This window comes from Mercenaria mercenaria, chromosome 4, assembly GCF_021730395.1.
Source record: "Mercenaria mercenaria strain notata chromosome 4, MADL_Memer_1, whole genome shotgun sequence".
Taxonomy (NCBI): Eukaryota; Metazoa; Mollusca; class Bivalvia; order Venerida; family Veneridae; genus Mercenaria; species Mercenaria mercenaria.
The window spans coordinates 80,629,924-80,655,627 of NC_069364.1; the positions used below are offsets into that span (position 1 = coordinate 80,629,924).

The 25,704-nt window shown below is 36.4% G+C and overlaps 2 protein-coding genes across 3 annotated transcripts; both read left to right on the forward strand.

Moving 5' to 3' along the window:
• Window positions 1–1,063: 1,063 nt before the first annotated feature.
• LOC123552277 (snake venom 5'-nucleotidase-like) lies at window positions 1,064–20,706 on the forward strand. 2 transcript variants are annotated; one of them, XM_045341808.2, is made up of 9 exons: window positions 1,065–1,583; window positions 7,106–7,319; window positions 9,494–9,679; window positions 10,181–10,378; window positions 13,262–13,393; window positions 14,413–14,535; window positions 15,516–15,671; window positions 16,749–16,943; window positions 17,669–20,706. In XM_045341808.2, exons 1-9 carry the CDS (start codon window positions 1,203–1,205, stop codon window positions 17,881–17,883), a joined length of 1,800 nt encoding a protein of 599 aa, XP_045197743.2. In that variant the 5' UTR covers window positions 1,065–1,202; the 3' UTR covers window positions 17,884–20,706. The 2 variants fall into 2 exon arrangements, with proteins under 2 accessions (XP_045197744.2, XP_045197743.2); XM_045341809.2 differs by lacking the exon at window positions 13,262–13,393 and having other exon boundaries at window positions 1,064–1,583.
• Window positions 20,707–22,069: 1,363 nt separating this feature from the next.
• Window positions 22,070–23,902, forward strand: LOC128556677 (uncharacterized). Its single transcript, XM_053542292.1, has 2 exons — window positions 22,070–22,516; window positions 22,683–23,902. Exon 2 carries the CDS (start codon window positions 23,261–23,263, stop codon window positions 23,900–23,902), a length of 642 nt encoding a protein of 213 aa, XP_053398267.1. The 5' UTR covers window positions 22,070–22,516; window positions 22,683–23,260.
• The last annotated feature ends 1,802 nt before the right edge of the window (window positions 23,903–25,704 follow it).

Genomic DNA, 25,704 nt, shown 5'->3' on the forward strand with positions numbered 1-25,704 from the left:
CAACTGGCTTACGGAAGGTCGATAGTTCTACCCAGGTGCCCGCTCGTAATGAAATAATGCCCGGATGGGCACCTGGGGTCTTCCTCCACCATGAAAAGCTGGAAAATCGTCTTCATCTGAACAAAACTTAGAGGAGACCTTATAATGATGATAAAGTGTCCCCTTTTGAAGAGAAGAATGAGAATACCTTTTACTGATTCTACAGACCTAGTATGATGACGATTCATCCACCGGTCCAAGAGATGAAGTCGTTTAAAGGTATTTCTATTTTTAGCTCTAGCTTTTGGCCAAGCGCCTCCATTAGAATCAAATTGGGAGAGAACCTTAGACTGAGTTTGTTGAAAATCCACCTAGCGGTTCATGAGAAGAAGTCGTTTAAAGGTTTTTCTATTTTTTAGCAAAAAGGGGCCTAGCTAAAAGATTTTAATAAACTTGACAGAGGACCATGCCAGAATACTACTGACCAAGTTTGGCGCAATGCTGACCTGTAGTTTCAGAGTAGATGTCACCTAAAGAAGTTTGGACAGACGACTTGACGGACGATGTACGTCGAGTGATCAGGTGAACTTAAAACATTTTTGACACACTAATTACATACAAAAATTTGGAGCCATAGTTTAAAGACCACCAACACTTCACATTGTAATTTTATACATTATTTGTATCTTGTATAGGTATTTTTAGCAGACGATAACATCAAGGCGTTTTCAAAGCAAATGAAACAATCGAAAATTAGTGTATTAAGCGTGATTAAATTTATCCATGTTTTATATTTGTAAATATTAATTAGCAAGATTTATATATGTTTTGTTTCGAGTATCATTTAGTCGCCAAATTCCGAAACGTGAAAACATATTTTTCATCAACAACAGGATGTAAATGCTCAACATCCAACAAAAGCCCTTTATGTTGCATTCATATCACCTAAAATCTGGTTTCAGGTGAGTAATTGTATTATGACAACGGGATACGTGAACTATTTCTTACCTTTAACTATAAACAAACTAAATAAAACCCCGTAAGTCCCGTAAGTAGGACATTTTACGCTTGTTTTATATTGAATTAACGGGTTGCATTTTGTTGTTAACTGACGATGCGTAAAATCTCTGAGCTTGAATGAAGTTTTCATCTTGTAAAAACTTCGAAAGTTGAAAATCGCGTAAAGTAGAATGATATTAATTTTTTAAATTCAAAAATACTTTATGTTAAAGAAAACTAGAATGAATATTAAACATATAAGTAGTGTTTCATGCATCTATGGGTTTATGGTAAACATACTTTTGCTTTATTCATTTTCCGTTTCATCTGGATTTAAGCTGACCGTATTACATACCAATGACATACATTCGAGATTTGAACAATTCAATAAATACGGCGCTGAATGCAGTGTAAATGATGCACGCGAGGGGAACTGTTTTGGAGGCGTTGCTAGAAGACATACGAAAATTCAGGAAATTCGAGATAGCCATGAAAACGTGCTACTTCTGGACGCTGGTGACCAGTTTTTGGGAACAATATGGTCTAAGGTTCACCGCGGCCGGGCTACAGCCTTTTTCTTGAACCAGCTAGGATATACTGCAATGGTAAATATATACTGGCTATTAGTTTTGTATCATGAAATATACGGAAATATTGCCCGACGTTAAGAGCGCAGTATTACTACGCGAAAAAAGAACGAGTGAACTTTTCGCGCATGAGTATTTTTTTACATACGAGTCTGCCCTTTTATTAATTATCGTCAACAGGTCAAGTATCCGGTTCTCATGCCGCTCTAGTTCTCCTGTTCTAAACAGACCTGAGGTTTTTGTTTTGAACTTACGAAGTAAATTTTGGTCAGAAACTTCTTCTCAAGTAAACAAATAATTTGTTTTTGCCTTGGGAAAAATTACAATTTCTTTGTTTTCATTTAAAGTTAGTGTTTTTATATAAAAGAACTGAAGACGAATGGTGCGTTTTAGCTAAGATTTGTTAAATCACTTAATAGCTAAAATTCACATTTGTGTTACTCAATAGCAATCAGAAAATGAGAAAAGATTGTACCGCTTCTTTTCATTTGTAGTTTACTGCTCAGATAATGATTTTTTAGAATGTATTGTTACTTATATCAATAATTCCTAAGATATAATTGCTTTTATCCACATAGTTTAGAATATTCCATCTTAAACTTGTTTAGATGGATATTTCCAACTTTTCTGTGTCTCTCTGACAGATATACGTTTTTAAAGGTTCACTTTTAATAGTATTCTTAAACAAATATCATGCCATCACTTTTATACGGAATTCTGTTTAGCTCATGTCATGTGTCGTCCGTCGTGTTTTAGGTCGACGCGCGACACGACACACGATACTGCGCGCGACAATGCGAGCCGACAATATGACATGACGCACGACAATGCGACACAACGCGCATTTTCGTACGTCGTGTCGATTTGTCGTACACTGTGTCGTATTGTCGTGTGTATCACATGTCGTGCATCGATCTGAAAACGTTTACAACACGACAATGCGACACGATGCATGAAAATGCGACACAATGTACCAAAATGCGACACGACGCGCGACATTAATGACGATGTCGTGTCACATTGTCGCCCGTGATATTTTGTGTCAACCGTCGTGTCGCATTGTCATGAGTCCTGTCGCGTGTCTTGTTGTGAGTAGTCGACTTGTATGTCATGCGTCGACATAAAAGAGTTTACAACACTACAATGCGAATGACCGTCGTACCGTGTGTTTAGAGTGTCGTGTCGTATTGTCATGTGTCATGTCACGCGTCGTTTCGTATTGTCGTGCGTCGTATCGCATGTCGTGCATCTGACTAGAAGAGTAGACGGTCGATACAAAACACGACGCGCAACAATGCGACACGACTCTCGACACACGATACGACGGGAGACTATGCAAAGTTCTGTTTTTTAAATTAAGATTATTTGACACAATTAAACTCAAGATTCTACTATCTTGATGCAAATATTTTGTACAATTGCACAAGGAGTCTTAGTTTAAACACAATTTTATTCTGAAAAAAACGTGAAACATTTACAATGTAGTAGTAATTTCAGTAATTGTCAGAAATCTGAGAAAGCTATATTAGTTTACGGTTGTCCACTCCTTATTACATGAATTACATACATGTATATTTTCATGACGCAATTACGCATTGAACTGAACAGTAGGATTAAGAATCACTGGATATGAATTAACAAGCAAATGTCATTGGTTTAAACTGTATTTATTTCCACAATTATAATTATATTTACAAACACGAGTAGTACATTTAAGTTATCAAAAGTTGATAAAAACATACATCAATCAAAATACTACAAACAAACAAAGAAAATATTAATGGAATAGATTGGAAAACAAGTTACTTAAAACTTATATGAATTCCGCTCCATAAGAAGAACAGAGGTTAATGAAGAATGATAACTAGGCTGTGTAAGTATGTGTGTCGTGTTGTATGAATCGAAATATGAATGTAAAATATATGTATAATACGAAGTTTTTTTTTAGAATGAGGAGTGAAAGAATTAACGAGCATGTTTATGCTATTGTCTCTTGTCGTCGTTTGGGGGTGGGAACAGGTGTGGGAGGTCGCAGCTCATGCATTGAATTTATTTGATGAAATGATGAATCGCTGTACTTCAGTGAATAGGGACAATATTACTTCAGTGAATGGGACAATATTATGTTGATATGATAGATGTTCATCGCCATACAGTAGATTGAGGGTTAGAGGGCATTGGATATTGGAAAATATGTCGCATCGAAGATTTTGGTATTTTCGACAATGTAGCAGATAATGGTCGACAGTTTCTATCTCACCACAATCACATCTAACATTTTTTGTGAGTCCTCGGCGGTTAAGGTCATGCAAGGGAGCTACATCCCAGACGTAGCCGAGCATGAAGAATTTGGCCTTTTCTGGATCCGATTTTAAATAATGGATTTGATTTTGGTATGTTTTTATTCAGATTTGATTTGAAGGCATTGATTGAAGGAGATAATTTGATATGTTGAGGAAGTAAGTTCCAGTCGTGTATTGTGTTTGGAAGAAAGGAAGAGCTGTATGAATGTGATTGGCAAAAGATATTTCTGATGTTTCTTTGGTTATATCTAGTATTGATATTGTGTTGGTATTCAGGAATTAGTGAAGACAGGTAGGCGGGTGATAAGCTATTGACCATTTTATAGAACAAAACAAGGCGATGTTTTTTTTCGTCGTGCCGTCAGGGGTTCCCAACCGAGATCGAGTAAGAGTTTCTGGATGTTACAGAGTTTTGTGGCACCGGTAACTATACGAGCATCCGCTTTCTGGACAGCCTCGATTTCATTCTTTAGGGCTTTTGTACAGTTGTCCCAAACAACATCAGAATATTCCAAGATTGGACAAATAAATTAAAAGTACATTCGTTCGAGACTATGTCGATTCAGTAGAAATTTAAGAGATCTCATAATTCCAATTCGTTGCCAAGCTTTTTTCAAAGTGATAGTTATATGTGAGGACCATTTTAGATCCGAGGAGAAGGTGAGACTAAGATGTTTGTGTTCAGGCACTTCAGTGATTGGTATATTGTTCATACATATTTGGGGATGGTTCGGTTTGGAGAGTTTTCTTGAAAAGATCATGGATTCTGTTTTTGATGGGTTGAATGTAACAAGCCATGCTTTGGGCCAAGAGTGGATGGTTTCAAGATCAGAGTTCAGAGTGGTACTAGCTAAAGCTGGATCATCTACGATGATATAAAGACTGGTATCATCTGCAAAAAGACGAATTTTAGAACCGATGTTTGAAACAATGTCGTTTATGTAAGTTAGGAATAACAAGAGGTCCTAGAATAGATCCTTGCGGGACAAAAGCGTTAATGGTCGACCAAGAGGAAGATGCATTTGCATACACAACTCGCTGCTTACGCGATGAAAGGTACGAGGATAGCCAGTTCAGAAGTAAGCCCTTAATACCGAGAGAAGATAGCTTATGAAGAAGTCCGCGATGCCACCCTATCGAAGGCCTTCGAAACGTCACAAAACACGGCTCGAACTTCTTTGCCGTTACCGAGAGCATTGCAGATACCATTATGAAGATAGACCAGTTGGTTCACTGTAGAGTCACCTTTGATAAAGCCTGATTGAAGAGAAGTAAGGATATTGTTTTGAGTGAGATAGTTGTAAAGATATTTGTGAATACAACGTTCCACAAGTTTGCCTATGCAGCTAAGAAGGGAGATTGGTCGATAGTTCGGAGGTTTAGAGGGATCTGATTTTTTAAAAATTGGAGAAACATTAGCTGGTTTCCAGGACGAAGGGAAAAAGGCATACGTCAATAAGTTGTTGAAGAACTGTGAAAGAGGTTCAGAAAGTTCTGCTTTACTTTCTCGAAGAAGTTTTGGGCTGATGAGATCAGGACCACATGCTTTAGATGGATTAATGAGGGATATAGCATCAGAGACGTCTGTTGGTGTTATAAGAATATTTGATACGGTAGCTGTAGTAGAGGATGGGCATGGTGGCAAAGTTTCGTTAGTGTCATCTATGGTGGATTGTGAGCAAAAGAAACAGTTAAGAAATTCTGTCTTTTCTTGGTCTGTACATGCTCGTGTATTTTAGTCTTGTAGTGTTGGAATTGTCTGAGCTGTTGTTTTGTTTGTTAGTTTTTTAGCAGTTTTGAACCAGAGTATAGCTGTTATTGTGTTTGAGTTCACTTGTTCAATGAGTTTATTTTGGTAGTTTTGTTTTGCTATTCGTATTTGTTTTGTAACTTCGTTGCGTATTGTTTTAAAGTTTGTCCAAGCTTGTTCAGTGTTAAGTCGCTTTGCTGTTTTATATAACTTCTTGCGTTTCCTAATAGCCTTTCTTATTGTATTATTTAGCCAAGGAATGTCGTTTGGTCTTATTGTGACTGTTTTATTTGGAATTGATTGTTGTGCTGCAGTTAAAATTGCGTGTGTGATGTCTTCAGTGGCTTTGTTAAGGTCAGCGTTTTCTATTATGATGTCCCAGATAGTAATGTGCAGTATTGGATTGTATTTGATCATAGTTAGCTTTGTCATACAACCATACTTTTCTTTTGAATGTAGTGTTTGTGGGCTTGTCTAGTTTAAGGATAGCAACAATAGGGCAGTAGAATCGAGTTATGTCAGGAATGAATGGATCGGCAACAAAACTTGATAGTACGTGATTTTCATTTTTAACAAAAATGAGATCGATAAGACAGGATGAGTTTTCTGTAAACTGGGTTAGTGATGATATTAGTTGTTCTGCGTGGTAAGAGGAATGAGATTTGATATCTTGTTTGTCTTAGTGTTTAGGATATTGATGTTAAAGTCACCAGCAACTAGGATATTATCATAAGGTTGGTTAAAAGCTTGGTCTAGAGACTGTTCCAGAAGAAGCCATTGTTGATTATTTGAATCTGGGGGACGATAGATACCTCCTACAAGGATGACACGATGTCTGAGCATCTAATCCAGCAACAGAAAGGTCGTCACGATGTTTGGCGAGAAGGCCATCTCGAATATAGATAGTGACGCCTCCACCTGTGCGAGCATTACGACCACAGCGAAACGGTGTTTGAAAATTAGGTATGAGAAGATCATGATTTGGTATTGCAGGAAATAGCCAGGATTCTGCGAAGATAAGAATATCATAAGGCTGTGCTTCTGTTTCGAGAATGTCAGTTTTAAGCAAATGTCATTGAAAGATATATAAATTGTAATAATGATACACTTAACTAAATACAGAGCAGTAAAAACTGAAACACACGAAAGAAGAATAGATAAAGGGATGAACAATAAAGGTATAGTTTGAAAGAAAAAAATAGCTGAATCAATTAATCAAATAATACGTATTTTTCTTGTCCGAAAGTCATAACGGTGTCCGAAAGTCGTTTTGAAAGGATTTTATTTAAATTAAGTAAACTCTGAGTATCAGAGGGTTGAATTTTTAATCTTGTTTGAAGTAATGAAGCGTTAAGCTGTAGGCCTAAGAATGAAAAAAACAAAACAAAAAAAAAAAACGGACAATAAAAAATCCGGACGTGTTTCATACCTTTGCAAAATTTAGCATACGTTACAGAATATTGTACATTTGTCACCTTATATTTCAGTGTCTCGGAAACCATGAGTTCGACTTCAGCGTTGAAGATCTAGAAAGGTTTATGTATAACGTTACTTTTCCTGTTGTAAGTGCTAACACTGACGTCACTAGGGAAGACTGTCTCCGAGGGAAATTTTCAAAATCATTTTACAAGGTTGTTGGTGGAGAAAAGATCGGCATTGTGGGCTATATTACACCGGAAACTGCATTCATATCAACACCAGGTATAGTATATACAACAGGTATACTTTAAAAGTGTTTTCTGTTATATTTACATGTAAAAGGTTGTATCACAATCTACTTTTAAAGCAAACTGTTCCAAGAGGTTTCTGTTAAATTAAAGTTGTATCGCGAATACTTGTAAAAGCAGACTGTTATGCACTAGAAATACCTTGACTCTGGAAGCACTCCTAGCAAAAGACGCACACAAACCCGAAACCTGCAGCATATAGGCTGAGTACATTAGACGCATATACTACGCGACTGTTCTCTGGGAGCTCGTCTGTTCAGCTGAGGAATATCTTGCATGTCTACCCGTGTTGATTTATTGTTTTGTACTTTAGGATCCTGGAATCCATAAGTGTTTACGTTTACATGTATAATAAAGTCAGCTGTTAAATGGTGTAAGGAATGTTGCATATTTCATTATTTCTCAAGAACAGGCTGTGTCAAACTAAGTGTGCTATCAATTTGTTTGGATGTTTACTATGTTTCCAAGGGATCTTACAGATTTATTTATTTTTATCACATATCAGTCTGTAAGTGACGTGCGACGGCCGTAAAAGTTTCCTCGTACGTCGACTCAGTGTTTCTGATTTTTTTTCTGAAGGAGTCGTTCCTGTAAGTTCCGCTTAAATGTGAGATGTGTTGTCATTAACCTTGCATGAAAAGACTCAGTTAAAGAGTTTGCTACTGTTTTGCGTGGTTGTGTTACATGCTTCCAAAGGACCTTCATACTGATCTTGTTACAACTAATTTGATTTCTAAAACATGCATATATTAAATGTATTCATGGAAATTCAACGTTTGCACATATTATTCGTTTTGCAGAGTTAATAATATTTTGTTTTTGTTTTTATGCCCTCGGGCATATAGCGATTGAACATTTGTCCGTCCGTACGAACCAGATTGCCTGCAGACCACAATAATGACCCGATTTAGTTCATACTCACACTCAGCAATCCTTGTGGCAGGACCTACAAACTGATCTATATATAGAGATGACGTTGACCCTCATATGACCTTCATCTTCAAACTTAAGCCCTTAATAAACAACATCCGTTTGTCTGTCCGTATGAACCAGAACCCACATTATTGACCCGATTCAGTTCATACTCACACTCAACTATGTGGCAAGATCTACAAACTGACCTATATATAGATGACATTGACCCTCATATAACCTTCACCTTCAAACTTAAAACTTTAATAAACAATATTTTTGGTACTACGGCCCACACAAATGACCCACTTTAATTCATACTCATACTTAACAAACCTTGTAGCAAGACCTAAAAACGCACACACACCCGAAACCTGCAGCACACAGGCTGAGAAAATTAGACGTACTACGCGACTGTTCCCTGGGAGCTCGTCTGTTCAGAATATCTTGCATGTCTACCCGTGTTGATATATTGTTTTGTACTTTGGGATCCTGCAATCCATAAGTGATTACGTTTGCATGTATAATAAAGTCAGCTGTTAGTGGTGTAAGGAATGTTGTATATTTCATTATTTCTCAAGAACAGGTTATACTGACCTATGTATAGATGACCTTGACCATTATCCGTCCGTATAAACCAGATGTCTACAGCCCACATTAATGAACTGATTTAGTTCAAACTCGCACTCAACAATCATTGTGGCACGACCTACAAACTGACCAATATATAATGACCTTGACCTTCATATGACATTCACCTTCGAACTGAAAACCTTAATAAACAACATTTTTTGTCATAATGATCATATGTTGCTACTAGTCAAGTCAAATTAAACTACCAAGATAACCTTGACCATTCGTCCGTACGAACCAGATTGCCCACAGCCCGTATCAATTACCTGATTTAGTTTATACTCAACAATCCTTGTGGCAAGACCTACAAACTGACCTATATAAATGACGTTGACCCTCGTATGACCTTCACCTTCAAACTTAAAACCTTAATAAACAACCTTTTTTGCCTACAGACCATATAATGACACAATTGAGTTCATACTCACACTCAACAAATATTGTGGCGAGACCTACAATCTGACATATCTATAGATGACCTTGACCATCATACGATCTTCACCTTTAAACTTAAAATGTAAAAAAACATCACCTTTGGTCTAACATCCGGGGGCATGATTTTGCGTTTTGAAAAAGCAGCTCCTTGTTTATCTTTTGATTCAGGACCGCGTGTAAGATTCAGCGACATACTTACAGCTGTACGGGAGGAAGTGTCAGAACTTACAAAACAAGGGTGCAAGATAATCATTGCCCTGGGACATGCAGGGTTCAGCACCGATAAAGAAGTGGCAGCCATTGACGGAATAGATCTGGTTGTAGGTGGACATACCAATACTTTCCTTTACAATGGTAGGTTGTAGGATATAAAATCTTTTGTGTGTTGTTGCCTTTTGAATCGAATCCTTCTAGATATTTCAAGTACGGGTCGGCGCCTGGGTACGACCTCTGACCTTTCACAAACCCGTACATGAAAGAAGATAAATACAAAGTGGGAATTGGAACATACAGCGCAGAGAAAATGGATGCAGAGTGGTGTGAACGACTCAGCAACAGAGACTCATGTAACATATTATAGACATATGTCAACGATTGATCTATATAACAAGCACTTCGAATTTTTTTTTGGTATGTTCAACGTTTGATCTATATAACAAACACGAATTTCTGATCGATAACATCATGTCATCATTGATACAAAATGGATTCTAGGTGGCTACTACTGAATATGGCCGCTCAAGCAAACACATTGACATATTGTTATCACATATTCATATTGTGATATGTTTTCAACGTCTAATTCCTATAATAATAAGTATTTAGTCAAAAGAATATTTTATAACATTTTAAAAGGTTACCAGCCATCAGATGAGAAGATAGAAGGAGTTTATCCAACAGTTGTCGAGCAGGTCAGAGGTAACAGAGCACTAGTGGTTCAAGCTTATAAAATGGGGAAATATCTGGGTTACCTAAAACTTACTTTCAATTCGAGCGGCGTTGTGACAGATTACTCTGGAAACCCGATTCTTTTAGGATCAAATGTTCTAGAAAGTAAGTGTATAAAAAGTTTAAAACTGTACTTTATTTTTCACATTTGCCTGATTGGATGGAATCAAAGAAGTGCAAGTCATGTTATAAAGTAGAGATGTTTAAAATGAATATTAGACTTTAGTTTAGTCCTTTTCCTTTCACGTCTGTCATGATAGTATATAAATTTCCTTTAAAATTTGTTTAAGTGGAGTCGCCATCATCTATTAACTTAACTAAAAAGATCTCTTGCTGAGAATAAGTAGTTCTTTATAACTCGAATAAAGTTTTTATTTTGCATGTGTAAAATATCAGTTCTTGCCCACAGGCACTAGTATCGGACCTGGGACAAAAAAAATGGCATTGTTTTCATCCTAAATGAGTTCAGAATGAAACATATGTAGTGAATATAGAGAATTTATTTCACAACGGCCCGAGAAGTGAACCCATTGCTCGCAGGCTCGATACTCGAGATTCTGGCCTTCAGTAGACATAATTTTTTATTATGTATATTTTGAAGAGGGCTCATATTTCACTACATATGTTTCATTCTGAACTCATTTAGGATGAAAACAAGGCCATATTTTTTGTCCCAGGTCCGATACTAGTGCCTGTGGTAGCAGCTGCTACACGCGATATTTACATTTTTATTTTTCCGTCGGTCTTTCAATTGTAATATCCCCCATTGAAACCGATACGATAATATCCGAGTAATTTTGTGCGAAACGATGCGGTTCTGTCGGAGGTGTGTCGCTATTGGCCAATCAGAAATTGCGTTTAAAAATACCTAATGAATTCTGTTCAGTGGCGTAGCATTCAATTGAAAGACCGTAGAAAAATTTGAAACGTCTATATCGCGTGTTTGAGATGCAACAGACGATTGTGAGTGGCCCTAGTTTATGTATTTATTTATACTATTTAGTGTTTTTTATTGAATTTGAGCCGTACTCGGCGGACAACCATACTTTAGTCTATGTATACATACCGATTCTTTGTGCCGCATTTTTATCTACCAGGGACATTCAGCAGGAAAGCACTCGTTTTCTGATAGATATTTCATGAACGGGAAGGGCTAGAGACTTGGGGTCGGTCTCATTTTGTAGCTAAATGTACACGTGAAATAGTGATAGGTAGTTTGTTTAATTGTCTAGAGAATTTATTTCACAACGGCCCGGGAAGTGAACCCATTGCTCGCAGGCTCGATTCTCAAGATTCTGGCCTTCAGTAGACATATGTATATTTTGAAGGGGGCTCATATTTCACTACATATTTTTCATTCTGAACTCATTTAGGATGAAAACAAGGCCATACTTTTGTCCCAGGTCCGATACTGGTGCCTGTGTTCTTGCCCATTTAGTACAAATCTTTCACATGATTCCGTTACCTAAATAAACGTCTATATATAGGTGACTTTTTTATCATTCTGTGCTCTTTGTTAACGTTTTCTTTACCGAGAAGTAAATGCAACATGCAGTAATCGGGCTGAACTCGCATGCGCATCCTATACCGGTAATCTAAACAACAGACGTACAGGTTACGCAATGACCAAAAAATCTTCTAAATCTAGGCCTACAGGTACTTTACACAGCGATGAAGATAATTTGCCAGTATCTTTGAAGTAATTTATGGTACAGTTTGTACAGGGTAATTATAACAGTAGCTAAATCTGAGATGTTGTATTCGGCTCGGGTGGATTTTGCCAGAGTTGGCTCACCCGAGGTCGCAAACGCCGAGAGATCCGGTCTAGTAAAATCTAGGAGAGCCTCATACAGCATTCCAGGTTTGGCAACATTCCGGATAAAGCTTCTGTTGTAACGATCCTTTTGTTATATACCCCCATGTCCTTAAAAGAATCTGACAAAAAAAAAATGGTAATGTTTTATTTAGTACGCATTTGACGTCGTTTATGCAAGTTGAACTGGATATTCGTCCTTTGTCTGCAGTTGAGATTTATTAATTGAAAAATGTAATAAAATATTTAACATGAATAAGAAAATAATGTTATTTATATTATCCATAGTTTTAAGTTTTATAGTAGAAGGGTCCTGACGGAGAATCTATAAGACTAGCTTTTCATTTTCTGTTTGAGCTAGTTATTGAACCGGGTCACGAATTAATTTTACAGAATTTATATTACAGGCATTATGTAAATTGTGAATATAATTAACTGCGCGCAACATGCAGCCTGTATCGTCAATAACATACCACAATTTCAACAAAATATATAACGTTATCTTAAAAGGCACCAAATGCCGGCGGCAATAATCGTTATATGGAGTAAATTTGTAATAGAAACATAATAAGGTTCTAGTCCAGTTAAAAGAAGAAAGTTTGAGTTTATGTTCTAAGTGATAAATAAAATGATGTAGTTATGTACGGTCATCGCCATATTGGAAGTCCAAAACAACGAAAAAACGATATGATGTTGAAAAGTCGGAACAACGTAACTAAATTATTTCCTACTTTCATCAACGTACTTTCGACTTTTTACCAACGTAGTTTCGTTGTTTCGACTATTCACCATTGTACCTTTGACTTTTCACTTTCGTAGTTTCGACTTTTCACCATCGTACTTTCGCATTTTTACCGTCCTAGGTTCGAGTTTTAAACATCTTAGTATCGTTCTTTCGTTCTTTCGAGCTCATACTATTTGGCGATGACCCTAAAGGGACACCGTAGTTATTAGATTGCACGGTGAAATTAAGGATTTTTTTCATCATGAGATTAAAGATAAACTGGCAAAATTTACTTTATTTTAAAGTATTTTATTAAGTGAAAGTCAAATGCTAAAAATATGTTACAACCGTTGCTATATCAACGATGCCGGTTTATCTACTCATTCTCATTTCTTTTGACATCTGTACTTTTTTGCTTTCCGACTTTTATATAAAACCCTGCGTCTTGTAGATACAACGATCCTTTCTTATATGGACGAATGGAAGAAACCTGTGACGGCATTGAGTGAGGAGGCTATTGGATTCTCTAATGTATTTTTGGACGGCGAAGAAGATCACTGTCGTCTACAAGAGTGTAATGTGGGTCTGTATGGGTGTTTTAATTATAGAATCATATAATTAAAATTATTACATGAGTCCATATATATATATATATATATATATATATTATATATATATATATCTTATATATATAATATATATATATATATATATATATATATATATATATATATATATATATATATCAGGTAGACAGAAATACAGATAGAGGAAACCCATTGGATGTTTTTCTTTTTTATTTATTATATACTTGTCCAGGAGTAACTTTTAATATTTTCTATGATATTTTTTATATGTCTGCCCTGATGATTATGATATGAAACCGGTAGGTAGACAGAAATACAGATAGAGGAAACCCATTGGATGTTTTTCTTTTTTATTTATATATATATATCGCCGGTCCATAGTTTGCGCTATATGACCGGTCAATATTCAATACATATTTGCTGGCCTAAGGAGTCAAGAATTTGGAAAATAAAAATGTGTAATAAATTTCTCAGTGATGTCATGTACTAAAACAGTTATTGCGTATCTTGCCGGTCAGAAGTCAGTACTATTGCCCGGGGTCCGAAGAGCTAATCAATAAGTGTATACCATTTGACCAATAAGTGCACATGTTCTCAGATGACAAATTACCTACAGAAGAAGATAATATATTGGTACTTCGCAAAAATATCAAATACCATTCCATGTATGTAATAAACTTATACACATAGAGTATATAAAGATTTGATTGGGAATTGTACTTTTGTCATGAATAAGGCAACCAAGAGATCAAGCACAATCAATACTATTAGTTCAAATAAAGTTAACCATGTCAAAATCTTTTATTTGGGTGAAGAATGAAGGGTTGTTTCACTGAGTGCATACTTAAAATTCAGTTATAACAAATTGTCATGGAACCGACTTATTGCACATTACTAAATATTTTTACAATGTTGCGATATCGTGATGAAATTCCATCTTTGGGAAGAACTTATGACCAAGTATAAATTTTTGGCAGATGTTTTAACACTCGCATGCTTTATTTTATTTTAAAAGGTAATTTGATAACAGATGCAATAATTGACTACCATCTTAACTTCTCCCGTTCGGCAACCCAGTGGGCTCCTGCCGCTATAGCAGTGTGGAATGGTGGCGGTATTAGAGCATCTATTGACAAAGGTACAATTTATCATTCCAATCAAATACTGGTTATATTTACTTATCAGATGCATCAAATTTCACTACATAGCCACTTTTCATAGTGTTTCGTGAATGAAATTTATGTGTGCCATTTTCATAAACAATTTTACAAATACATTTTTTCTCTTGTTGTTTATTTAACAAATAATCAAGGCCTTCGAGTGGTTTGTTGTCTTTATTACGGTTCAGAGTTCAGATGTGCAGGAATTGAACCACGAGGGCGTTAGTCCGAGTGGTTTAATATTTAAGCATCTGAACGATGAACTGTGGTAAATTAGACGACAAACCACGAGAAAGCCTTGTTTTCATTCTTACATGTTAACCGAACTATTTTGATAAAAAATATGTTGGGCTTCATTCATCCAAACAGAAAAGAACCGGACATTATGTGGCAATTTGACGCCATAATTCTATTTTAACGGGTCGCGCGCCTTAAGGTAGTTCTGTACGTTTATTAATCGGAAGTAATGGCGTAACGTCATTTATCCGGAAAACGTATCAAAAAAAGCCTGGATTCGGCGTACGAAAATGAAAATTAATGAAAATCATTTTATGAATTTATGGGAACAGAGATTTTTCTTAGTGTATTCTGAAGTTTTGAAAAGTCGGGATTTAATTAAACTCTACATTGTAGAAAAGAAGACTGAAAGCTGCGCCCTCTTCCTACGCATCTGAACTCCAAAACAATGATTTTATTCAGCGACTAATCACAAAATGAGATATATTATTTCTTAAATAGATCTACTGCATACAGAGTTTGAAATTCTTCTTTTTTCAACTGGCGATCAAATCAAGCCATGTTATAATTTCATTTAAGTGACGTTGTTCCGTAATGTATAAAAATTACCATGATGAAATATATAAATCTAAATCTTTAAAACAATATCTAATATCTTATCTTATTTCCTATGTTTTCGATGTCCTGACATTAAAGTTCATTTTGTGAGTTTTTAATTTAGGAGCAATATCAGCAGGGGAGATAATTTCGCTAATGCCGTTTGGAAATACGCTAGATATTGTGACAGTAAAAGGCAAGAATATCCGAGATCAGCTCGAAAAATCCGTGCAAGAATGGAACGAGAATGAACCTCATGGTCGTTTTCTTCAGATGTCAGGTGAATATGACTCCTATTAAGTTAATTAGAAGATGTCAGCCTGGTAAAGCGTACACACGAAACAGTTCCAATAAATATAGCCTTCCTATCTAAAATAAAGATGATAGGTCGGGATCCCGGATGAAGTGTAAATGAAGATAGCAAGCTTAAGGTTATATGAGCCGTGCCATGAGAAAACCAACATAGTGGCTTTGCGACCAGCATGGATCCAGACCAGCCTGCGCATCCGCGCAGTCTGGTCAGGATCCATGCTGTTCGCTAACAGTTTCTCTAATTCCAATAGGCTTTGAAAGCGAACAGCATGGATCCTGACCAGACTGCGCGGATGCGCAGGCTGGTCTGGATCCATGCTGGTCGCAAAGCCACTATGTTGGTTTTCCCATGGCACGGCTCATATGTCCTCCGTCATGGATTCATGTGAGCAAGTTGTCAGCCAGAGCATCCAGGTTGTATCGAGTCCGAAAATAAGATAATGTGAGTTTAGATATAGTGACACATAAAATCCAAATGAAACTGATAAATATTCTTTAATTTCTGCCATTTTGTCCTGACGTGTGTACGCGTTTGAAGAGCGATAGTACGCCATCACGTCAGACAGACACACTTGTGCGCCTTTACGGCAGATACCTTATATGTCGGCGCACTTATTTGTCATCTGGATTGATAATAAGCACAAGCTTACGACAAATAAGGTATTTGTCGTTCTGACAGAGGAACCAAAACAACTGTGGCTTTGGCCTATTGACTTGTTGGTGCGTTCGCATCAGAACGACAAATAAGCACGCTAATTATATATATATATATACGTGAAATTTTACACGTGAATTTCCTGTGCTTTGTTTAGATATACTAAAAAAGCGTTGAAAAATCATCCGTTTGAATTAACATTTAGTTTTATTTGTTGGATATGGAATGTAAGAAAATAGATTCAATAATTGAATGTAGGTGAGATGGTGTTTAAGCAGTAACTCGACAAATTTCGTCACATCAATGCCTGCCTAAACAGTAATAATCGAGACAGATATTCCGCTTACACATGCAGCCAGTGGAAGAATTTTATATATTTTATCATTTCAGGTTTGCATGTGGTATATAATTTACAGAAACCGCCTGGCCGACGTGTTGTGTCAGTGGAAGCGGCGTGTCTAGAGTGCGAAGTACCGAGTTACTCCCCTTTGATAGACACAGACGATTACAAAATATTCTTGTCGTCTTTCTTGATAAATGGCGGTGACGGTTACAACTTCGAACTTTTAAAACGTCTACGTTTTAGTAAGTTATTATTATAACGAATCATTCCGAATCATTTTCTTTTTATAATGGTGCACCTCACTAATATCCACACTTTGAACCGTGTGGTCTGCACTGTAGTTCCAGTTAGTAGATTTTTTTTCTTCAAAAAATATTTCTCTAAAATTCTGTTTTTCTTTTGCATGTTGTTTGAAGAAAGGGGAATAATTAAACAAACTTTGAATAGATTTTTTTAATTAAACTAAACTAAATTAACCTTGATGAGTTATCTCCTGTGAACAGAACATGGTCTAAATAAAGATTAAGTTCGAAGCAGCAGTGTTCAATTAATGTACAATTATTACCAATAAAGGGAAAATGCTCAAAGTGTTTTCCCTGTCAAAAGGCACCTTTGAACCTCAAAAGCGTGATAATTCTGTACTGGAAGAAAACACTTCAGTGGTGTTTGTCATTAACAGGCTGGGACTGAGTCAAAAACCAAACGCCTGAAAGTCTACTATACAAAGCCTGAAGCCTCTTTTGGAAATTCCTACAGTCAAAGCCAGACTGAAAAATCCCTGGCCTGCATGATGAATGCTAATTTCCGTGGCACTTCTTGGTATAATGACAGGCGATGTGTCTTATTTAACCCAACTTTAAAGAATAAAACAGGTTGCGTTTCAATTTAGTTTAAAACAATGTCATTACCACTCACATGCGTCATTTGAAATTCTTGGTAAAATATATTTTTCATATTTTTTTCACAGATACATTAGATTTTACAACAGTGATGGAATATTTCAAAAGGCACAGTCCCGTGGCACCAGCGATTGAGGGGAGGATCCAGTTTGTTACCGATGCTATCTCAGTTGCAACATCCTTGTCTGTTCTAACCCCTCTGGTGTTCATAAACCTGTTCATATCATTGATTCTAGTTTATCCAGGCAGGTTAATTCAGTTTATCGACGTCCCGTTCCGTTAGCTCATTGGGAATAATAATATGTGAAACGTTCGATCATCATACATGTATATATGATGTAGCAATCGTTATACTTATTACATATCCTGCCTTCCAAATGTATCGACGAACAGAGCGAAAATTATTCTACCAGCCTTGCAAAGCCCGAACTCGCATTGCATGTGTAGAGAGGAAGTTGAATGTCAAGTGTCTTAGACCGTCGTAACATACACGGCTGAATTTGAAAATAAAATGACCGGCCAGTTTTATAACATTCCGCTCTCATTTACATTGTTCTTTCCTGTCGCCCGATTCGCTCGGTAGAGCAAGACTGGATCAAAAGGCCAAAAGTTCGATTCGCGGGCGAAGCGATTGTTCTTTGTAAATGTTAGACAAAAGACTGTATAATGATTTATGTGTCTGAAGCGTTTTATTTCATGACTCATGTGTTTTAATGAAATGTAACGACGAATGTAGAATATATAATCGACCTGAAAGAGAAAGAAAACGCAAGGATTTCCGATTTACATGTATTTGCATTCCATATTCTTCTGAGGTCAAGTGTAAATTCCGTCAAGCGAACATATCAATTGTTTGAAACAGTGAAGTCTACAAATATAATTCATCATCGTATTTCATTAAAGTACTCCATGATTTGTTTCAATAATTTCTCCAAAGATGTCATGTCCAGTTTTTACTAACATTGTTGTAAGTAAAATTTAATGCATGTATAGTTTTTACCGCATCTTTAAAAAAGACCTTTTGATTTATGATTACCTGAGCGACATGATATTGTTATGTTGCATACTAAGATAATATAACAAGAGCTGTTGGAGGACAGCAACGCTCGACTATCCAACAGCCTTGTCAATTGAACCAATATAAAAGTTGAAAAGGGGGCACAGATTTGTAAAAAGGTAATACAGAGTTACGGAACCTGTAGAATGTATGTCAGCTCATCACAGTGAACAAGTGTGTGAAGTTTCAATCCATTCCCAGTAGTGGGTACTGAGCTACCACCTAAACCAACATTGATATTATAAGTCGAGAAAGGGGCATAAGTTTGTAAAAATGCAATGGACATTTATGAACCATGTGCAGTGAATTTCAGATCATGACAGTGAACAAGTGTGTGAAGTTTCAATCCATTCCCGTTAGTGGATACTGAGATATCAGCTTACATACAAAAACTTAACCAAAAACTGCTGACACAATTTTGTGAAAAGAGCTGTCCGTAAGACAGCGCGCTCGACTATTCGGCGATTTGACAGTAAAATGAATTGATGTCTCAATAAGAGACCTCTACTTTAAAAGGAAGATACATCAAGTCATTATCTTATATTGTACTAAAGTTATATCCATAAAGCGAAGATTGCCAAAAAACTTTAATTATGAAAGGTGCATAATTCTGTCAAAAATACAATTAGAGTTATGGGGATTGTAACCACACATGCAGATGAAGATTATAGATAAATATTTTTAATTTCAAGTCATTATCTTTTAAAGTACCAAAGATATGACTATAAACGAAGCTATTGAAAAAATTTAACATGAAAATAATTCCAAGTATAACAACTTGGTGGCCTTGACCTAGGGTATAATGGGCCCAGCCCCTGCACATAATTTGTCTGTATGGTGGACAATGTTTATGTGAACTTACAGTAAGATATAAGCAATAGTAACAAAGATATGACAGAAAAACAAAGGTTGCCGAAAAACTTCAACCTTAAAAATAAGCAAAGTATAACACTTGGTGACCTTGACCTTGGGTATAATGAACCCAGCTCCTGCACATACTTTGTTTGTATGCTGGACAATGTTTATATGAACTTACAGTACGATATAAACAATAGTAACAAAGATATGACAGAAAAACAAAGGTTGCCGAAAAACACTAACCTTAAAATAACCTAAGTATAACACATTGGTGACCTTGACCTTATGTATAATGGGCCCAGTCCCTGTACATACTTTGTTTGTATGCTGGACAATGTTTATGTGAAGTTACTGTAAGATATAAGCAATAGTCACAAAGATATGACAGAAAAACCTTAAAAATAAACTAAGTATAACACCTTGGTGACCTTGACTTTATGTATAATGGGCCCAGCCCCTGCACATACTTCGTTTGCATGCTGAACAATGTTAATGTGAAGTTACAGTAAGATATAAGCAATAGTAACAAAGAAAAACAAAGGTTGCCGAAAAATGTAACCAAGAAAGCTCACGCCGACACTGACCGCGCTGACGCCGACGCCGGAGCGAGTAGAATAGCACCCCTATTCTCCGAATAGTGGAGCTAAAAATGCAAAGTAGAGTTAAGGAATCTGTGCAGTGTAAATCAGTTTATCACAGTGAATAAGTGAGTGAAATTTTAATCCATTTCCACAACTTGTTCCTGAAATACCAGCTTATATACGATAACTTAACCAAATCTGGACGCGTACGCACAGGTGAGTCCAATAGCTCTACCTATTCTTCCAATAGTCGAGCTAAAATGCTTTTTTCTCAATTTTCTGTAACTCTGCCAAATTCTAAAATCGACTGAAATACCCCAATCTACCCATTGGCACCAGACCAGAAAGAAAATGTCATTGTATATGTTATACCCTACGCCTCGGAATACTATGTGACCCATGGCACCCTGGAGAAAGTTACAGAAAACTGAGAAAAGCCTGTGTCATTTACCTTCTAATCTGGTGCCAGTGAGCCCAAACACTTCATGACCCTCTCACTCCCAGACACCCAGGACGATATGGGTGAATTTTTGTACGTATTTCCATTGTAAAATTGCCTGCATTTTATTTGTGCTCATTTAAATTATGTATGAACTGACCAAATAATAAATTTTCGAAAAATTTGATAAATATTTGAGAAATTCGTCTTATTTTTTCTTGTAAAATAACTCGATGTGCTTTATATAAGATTTTTTATGGTAAAAGTACGAACTTTGTATAAATATGCAAAAAATTTACTAGTTTGTAATTTAGAAATTACAATTAATACATGTACGAATTGACAGATTGTGCGAGCTGACATAAGGTAAACAGGAAAACAAGAGCTGTCGGAGAACTGCAGCGCTCGACTGTAACTAAAAAACTTTAAATAATGAAAACAGAGAAAAAATAGACAAGTACGAAAGGTGCAAACATTTTGAGTAATAGAACTTCTCTTTTTTGTGATGGTGATGCTTAATCAGATAAAATAGTACACCAAAATTATTGCTAAGTTAAAATGGGATCTAACGTTGTAAAAAGCAGTTATGGAACTTGTGCATTACATGTCAGATCGTCACAGTGAGCAAATGTATGAAATTTCAATCAGTTCCCATTAGCGGATACTGAGATACCAGCTTTCAAACGAAACAACAAAAAATTGTTAAGTCAAAAAGAGGCATAACTTTGAAAAACAAAAACAAAATAGTGTTATGGAACCTGCGTAATGCATCATGTTTCTATCATGTGTCTAATAATATGGAACAACTGTTTTAAGTTTGAATCAAATCTATTTAGTAATAAATGAGATGGAGCAAAAATACACCAAAATTGAATCTGAAAATCGTAGCAAAAAGGAGGCATAAGTCATAACATATTTGTGCCAGTGTTATAGACCTTGTGCCATATGATGGTGATGATGTGGAACAATCATTTAAACTTTGAATCAAATACATTTAGTAGCAACAGAGATATGGGGGGAAAACATTAAAACTAAACAGAAATTCAGTATAACAACCTTCAGTTGTTATTTATATCTATGTGTGTTTTTATTATACAATAAGACCTGAAATTCTATATTATAAACTTTTAACGCCTCAAGAAAGCTAGATCCTAATATTGAAAGAACTGATAGGCATTCCGATAGACATATGACAGAACTGATAGACATTCCGATAGACAATTGATAGAACTGAAAGACTTAGTCAATCTTCTTGAAATCAAGTTCCATTTGAAAAACAGTTTAGTTCAATAGTCACATTATCATTATGTAACAATTTAGTCACTTTTAGTTTGATGTTAGACTGATATATGCATGATTTCTTCAGATTTTCTCAAGAATATTTTGAGATTTAACGCGGAATCTTTCACTTCCGGTTGTCTGTAATGCTAAGTTTTCCAGCAATCTTTACAGTATTCTACAGTGAGTCTGAAGTAATCATTATTTCAAGGTTTTTAAGTAAGGTTTTACCATCATTCTGTCAATTTAACTTTTACTGTAGCATATGCTATAGGCTGTTTTCAGATCGATTCTGCTCAAAAGTTGAGTGAGCGCCATATTTTGAAATGTCTTTCGCTCACTTCATTCGTGAAAGACATATGTCTTTCGCCCTCTATCTGATAAAATAAGCAGTTCTACCAACCTTAATTTGCATGGATAAATTCCTTTTATTCCAAAGCATCCATTTGTTTAATGATAGATAACTTTCAACTGGTTACATTTATGTATTTCATCACTAAAGATATTTCAACTGCGAGATGTCTTTCAAGATGGCGGCATTCTGATAGATTTGCCAGAGATGCTGGCTGTAACGGCTCATTTCATTGGTCGACATTTTTAGACCGCGTTTTTTCATTGGTGTTAGACTTTTCTTGCCAGACTTTTTCTCTATAAATATAAGTGTGTCACTGGAAAAACCTTAACCTTCACGCCTACGTAAAAAGTATATATTGAAACTAGACTACTCTTTGTAAACTGCTACGCGACTAGTAAAACTTAGTCGTGACTTATTGTATGCCTGATAACTTAATACACCTATTTTAATGAGATGTACAGTTAATTATCATGGTTCAAAAGTAGCTTAAGTGGTAATGAACTTCTGATTATAGATATTTTGAGCTGTTTACATCAAAATTACCAATTTGTGATGTATTGCTAAAGACTACTGAATCAGTTATTAAGTTAGTAAAAACTTCCAGCAATCTATATTGCTCATTACAACCATGAACTTAAAACTGTGTTGACTTTAATTTCTTCCGCCTGCCATTACTGACTTAGCACCTACGGGTGTTACAAGTGGTGTCATACCAGTGGGATCACCTTATAGGAACCCACACGGCTAATGAAGAATTATCGCGTACTACTTACAAAAGAGTGACATAACATTTAGAATGTAAACAAAAGTATCAAAGTACTTGAAGTACAAAGTAAACAATTAAAAAAAAATAATAATAAAAGAAGAAAAACAGTATCACAGTATGAGCTTATCACAGGGCCTATAAATAACAATAGCAATAAATATATAAACAGAAATAAGATCAATAAATAGATAGATATATAAATATATCAATCAAAAATAGTATTGTTACTAGAAGTAAGCATTAAAACAATTATAGAAAACAAATTTAGAAAAATCTAAAAGAAGAACAAACACAACTGATTATCTTTCATTTATTTGCTGATAAGTATGGCTGATTCAGACAGTGAAGTAAATTTCAATATAAACAATCAAAATGAGGAAGAAGCAGGTGGTACTGCTCAGTCTCTGGAACCACAAGAACAACCTCCATCTCCAGCTTCAGTGATGAATGCAGAGGAAAGTGACACAGATGATGATGTGCCACATCTTTATGAACCTCAAGCACAACCTCGACAAAGACCCGCTATGAGAGAACAACCAGCGGTGCCTCAGAACAGAAATCACTCAAACAGATCAAATATCAGGTATTTGGATCTTCCAGTAAATCAACCAGGTCACTATGAGGGCCAACAGCCAAAGAATGGTCATTTAACAATCAAACCTCAGTGCTTCAGTGGTGAGGAAGACTGGGAAGTTTACTTGCGTCATTTTGAAGTATGTGCTGAACTTGGCCAGTGGACAGATCGTGAGCGAGCATTAGCACTTCTAGCCAGCCTGCGGGGTGAAGCTCAGAACTTTTCTATGACAATTCATAGTGCGGAGAGGGAGAGGTACTCAGACATAGTGTATCACCTTAGCCAAAGGTTTGGTAAAGCCAGACAGCAACCAATGTGGATGACAAGGTTCGAAGCCCGACTTAAAGGTCCCAATGAACCTTTGCTAAGCTTGGAGATGATCTGCGTCGTTTAGCTCAGCGCGCTTACCCATCCATGACCCATGATGCCCAAGAAATGATTGCGCTTAACCAACTGTACAAGTCTGTTCCAGCTGAAATAAAATTTAAATGTCTTACAGAACAATGTCGCAGTGTTGAACAAGCAGTAGGTATCATAGAAATGTATGAAGGCGTCTTCTTCCCAACAGGTAACATGTCACAATATGCCACAGCTAGAATGGTGAGAAATGTAAATGGTACCGGGAGTGGTCAAAACTCTGAGGAGGCTGCAAACATTCCATCAGCATCAATGATGACACAGACTCTCCAACAACTCCAGGACTGTGTTAAGAAGCTTTCAGAAGCACAAGATGAGCTCAGAAGCAGACGAGGTAATCGTACTCTAAAGCAATGCTTTCAATGTCAGTCTCCAGACCATCTCATTAAAAACTGCCCTTACAACAGACATGGGTTCCGTCAGGCAAATCAAAACCAACAAAGACGATGGCTAGTGAGACCTCCTCAACAGAACCAAGTGCCACAACCCAACTCTCAGAACCAAGGTCAAGCAACTGTGCCACAGAAGAGCCAGGAAAACACCAGGCCGTCGACCCAGTAGGCCCACAGTCGATGGCGAGCAATGGGCCTGAAACTCCTGAAAATGAAATAAAAACAAGTTATGTCGGTAAAACATTTAAAAACACTGAAAAATGGGACAATGGATTTTATACAGGTGTTACAATTTCAAATGTTAATGTAGATATGCTTATAGACAGTGGTTCTTCCACAACCCTTTTGGCTAATAGAATATTTGAACAAATTGAAGCAGGAGTTAGGCCAATTTTGCAGAAAGGAACTATTCGTATGAAAGATGTTACTGGTTCTGAAATAAATGTCTATGGTACAGCAAATATTTCAATTCAAATGGAAAAAAACTGAGTATACACACAGTAACTGTTTGTGACATAGCACCTGATGGAATTCTTGGTCAAGACTTTATGTTACAATATGTTAAAGGGGTTGATTATGTAGAATATTCATTACAAACTAAACAAGGGGACAAAATTCCATGTTGGTTAGGGGGGAAAGACTCTATGGTTTGTAGAGTACTTGTGAAAGAGAAAACTACAATTCCAGGGAACTCTAGTGCATGGGTAACTGTGACAATTCCCAGCAAAGAACATCTTGATCAAATGGCTTTAATTGAACCTGTTAAGCAAAATAAGGCAATTCAGCTTCTGCCAGGCATTGTAAATACCAGTGATAATAGCTCAGTTAAACTAAATGTTGTAAATGGTGAAGAAGACCCAGTTGATATTTTTCCTCAAACTGTGCTTGGTAAATGCCAGTCTTTTAACATGTCTGTTACAAAACAGGAACACTGTGCACAGGTAACTTCTGAAATTAAAACTGAAGCATTAAGTAATAATTTTGACAATGAATCAGAATTACCGGACTTCCTGAGTGACTTGTATAATCGCAGCTCCAAAGGCCTCCTTGAATCTGAAAAGAAATCCTTAAAAACATTACTGTTTAAGTATCAGGACATATTCGCTAAGTCATCTAATGATTTAGGGTTAACAGACAGAATTGAACACAAAATTGAGGTTATACCCGGTACTGAACCTATTAAACAACAAATGAGAAGGTTACCACTATCAAAACGTGAAACTGAAAGAACTGAAATTCAGAAAATGCTGGACAAAGGCGTCATTGAGCCCTCAATGAGTCCCTGGTGCAGCAATCTGGTAATAGTGACTAAGAAAGATAAAACTGCTCGAATATGTGTGGACTATCGCCAGGTCAATGAAACCCTTAAGAAAGACTCTTACCCACT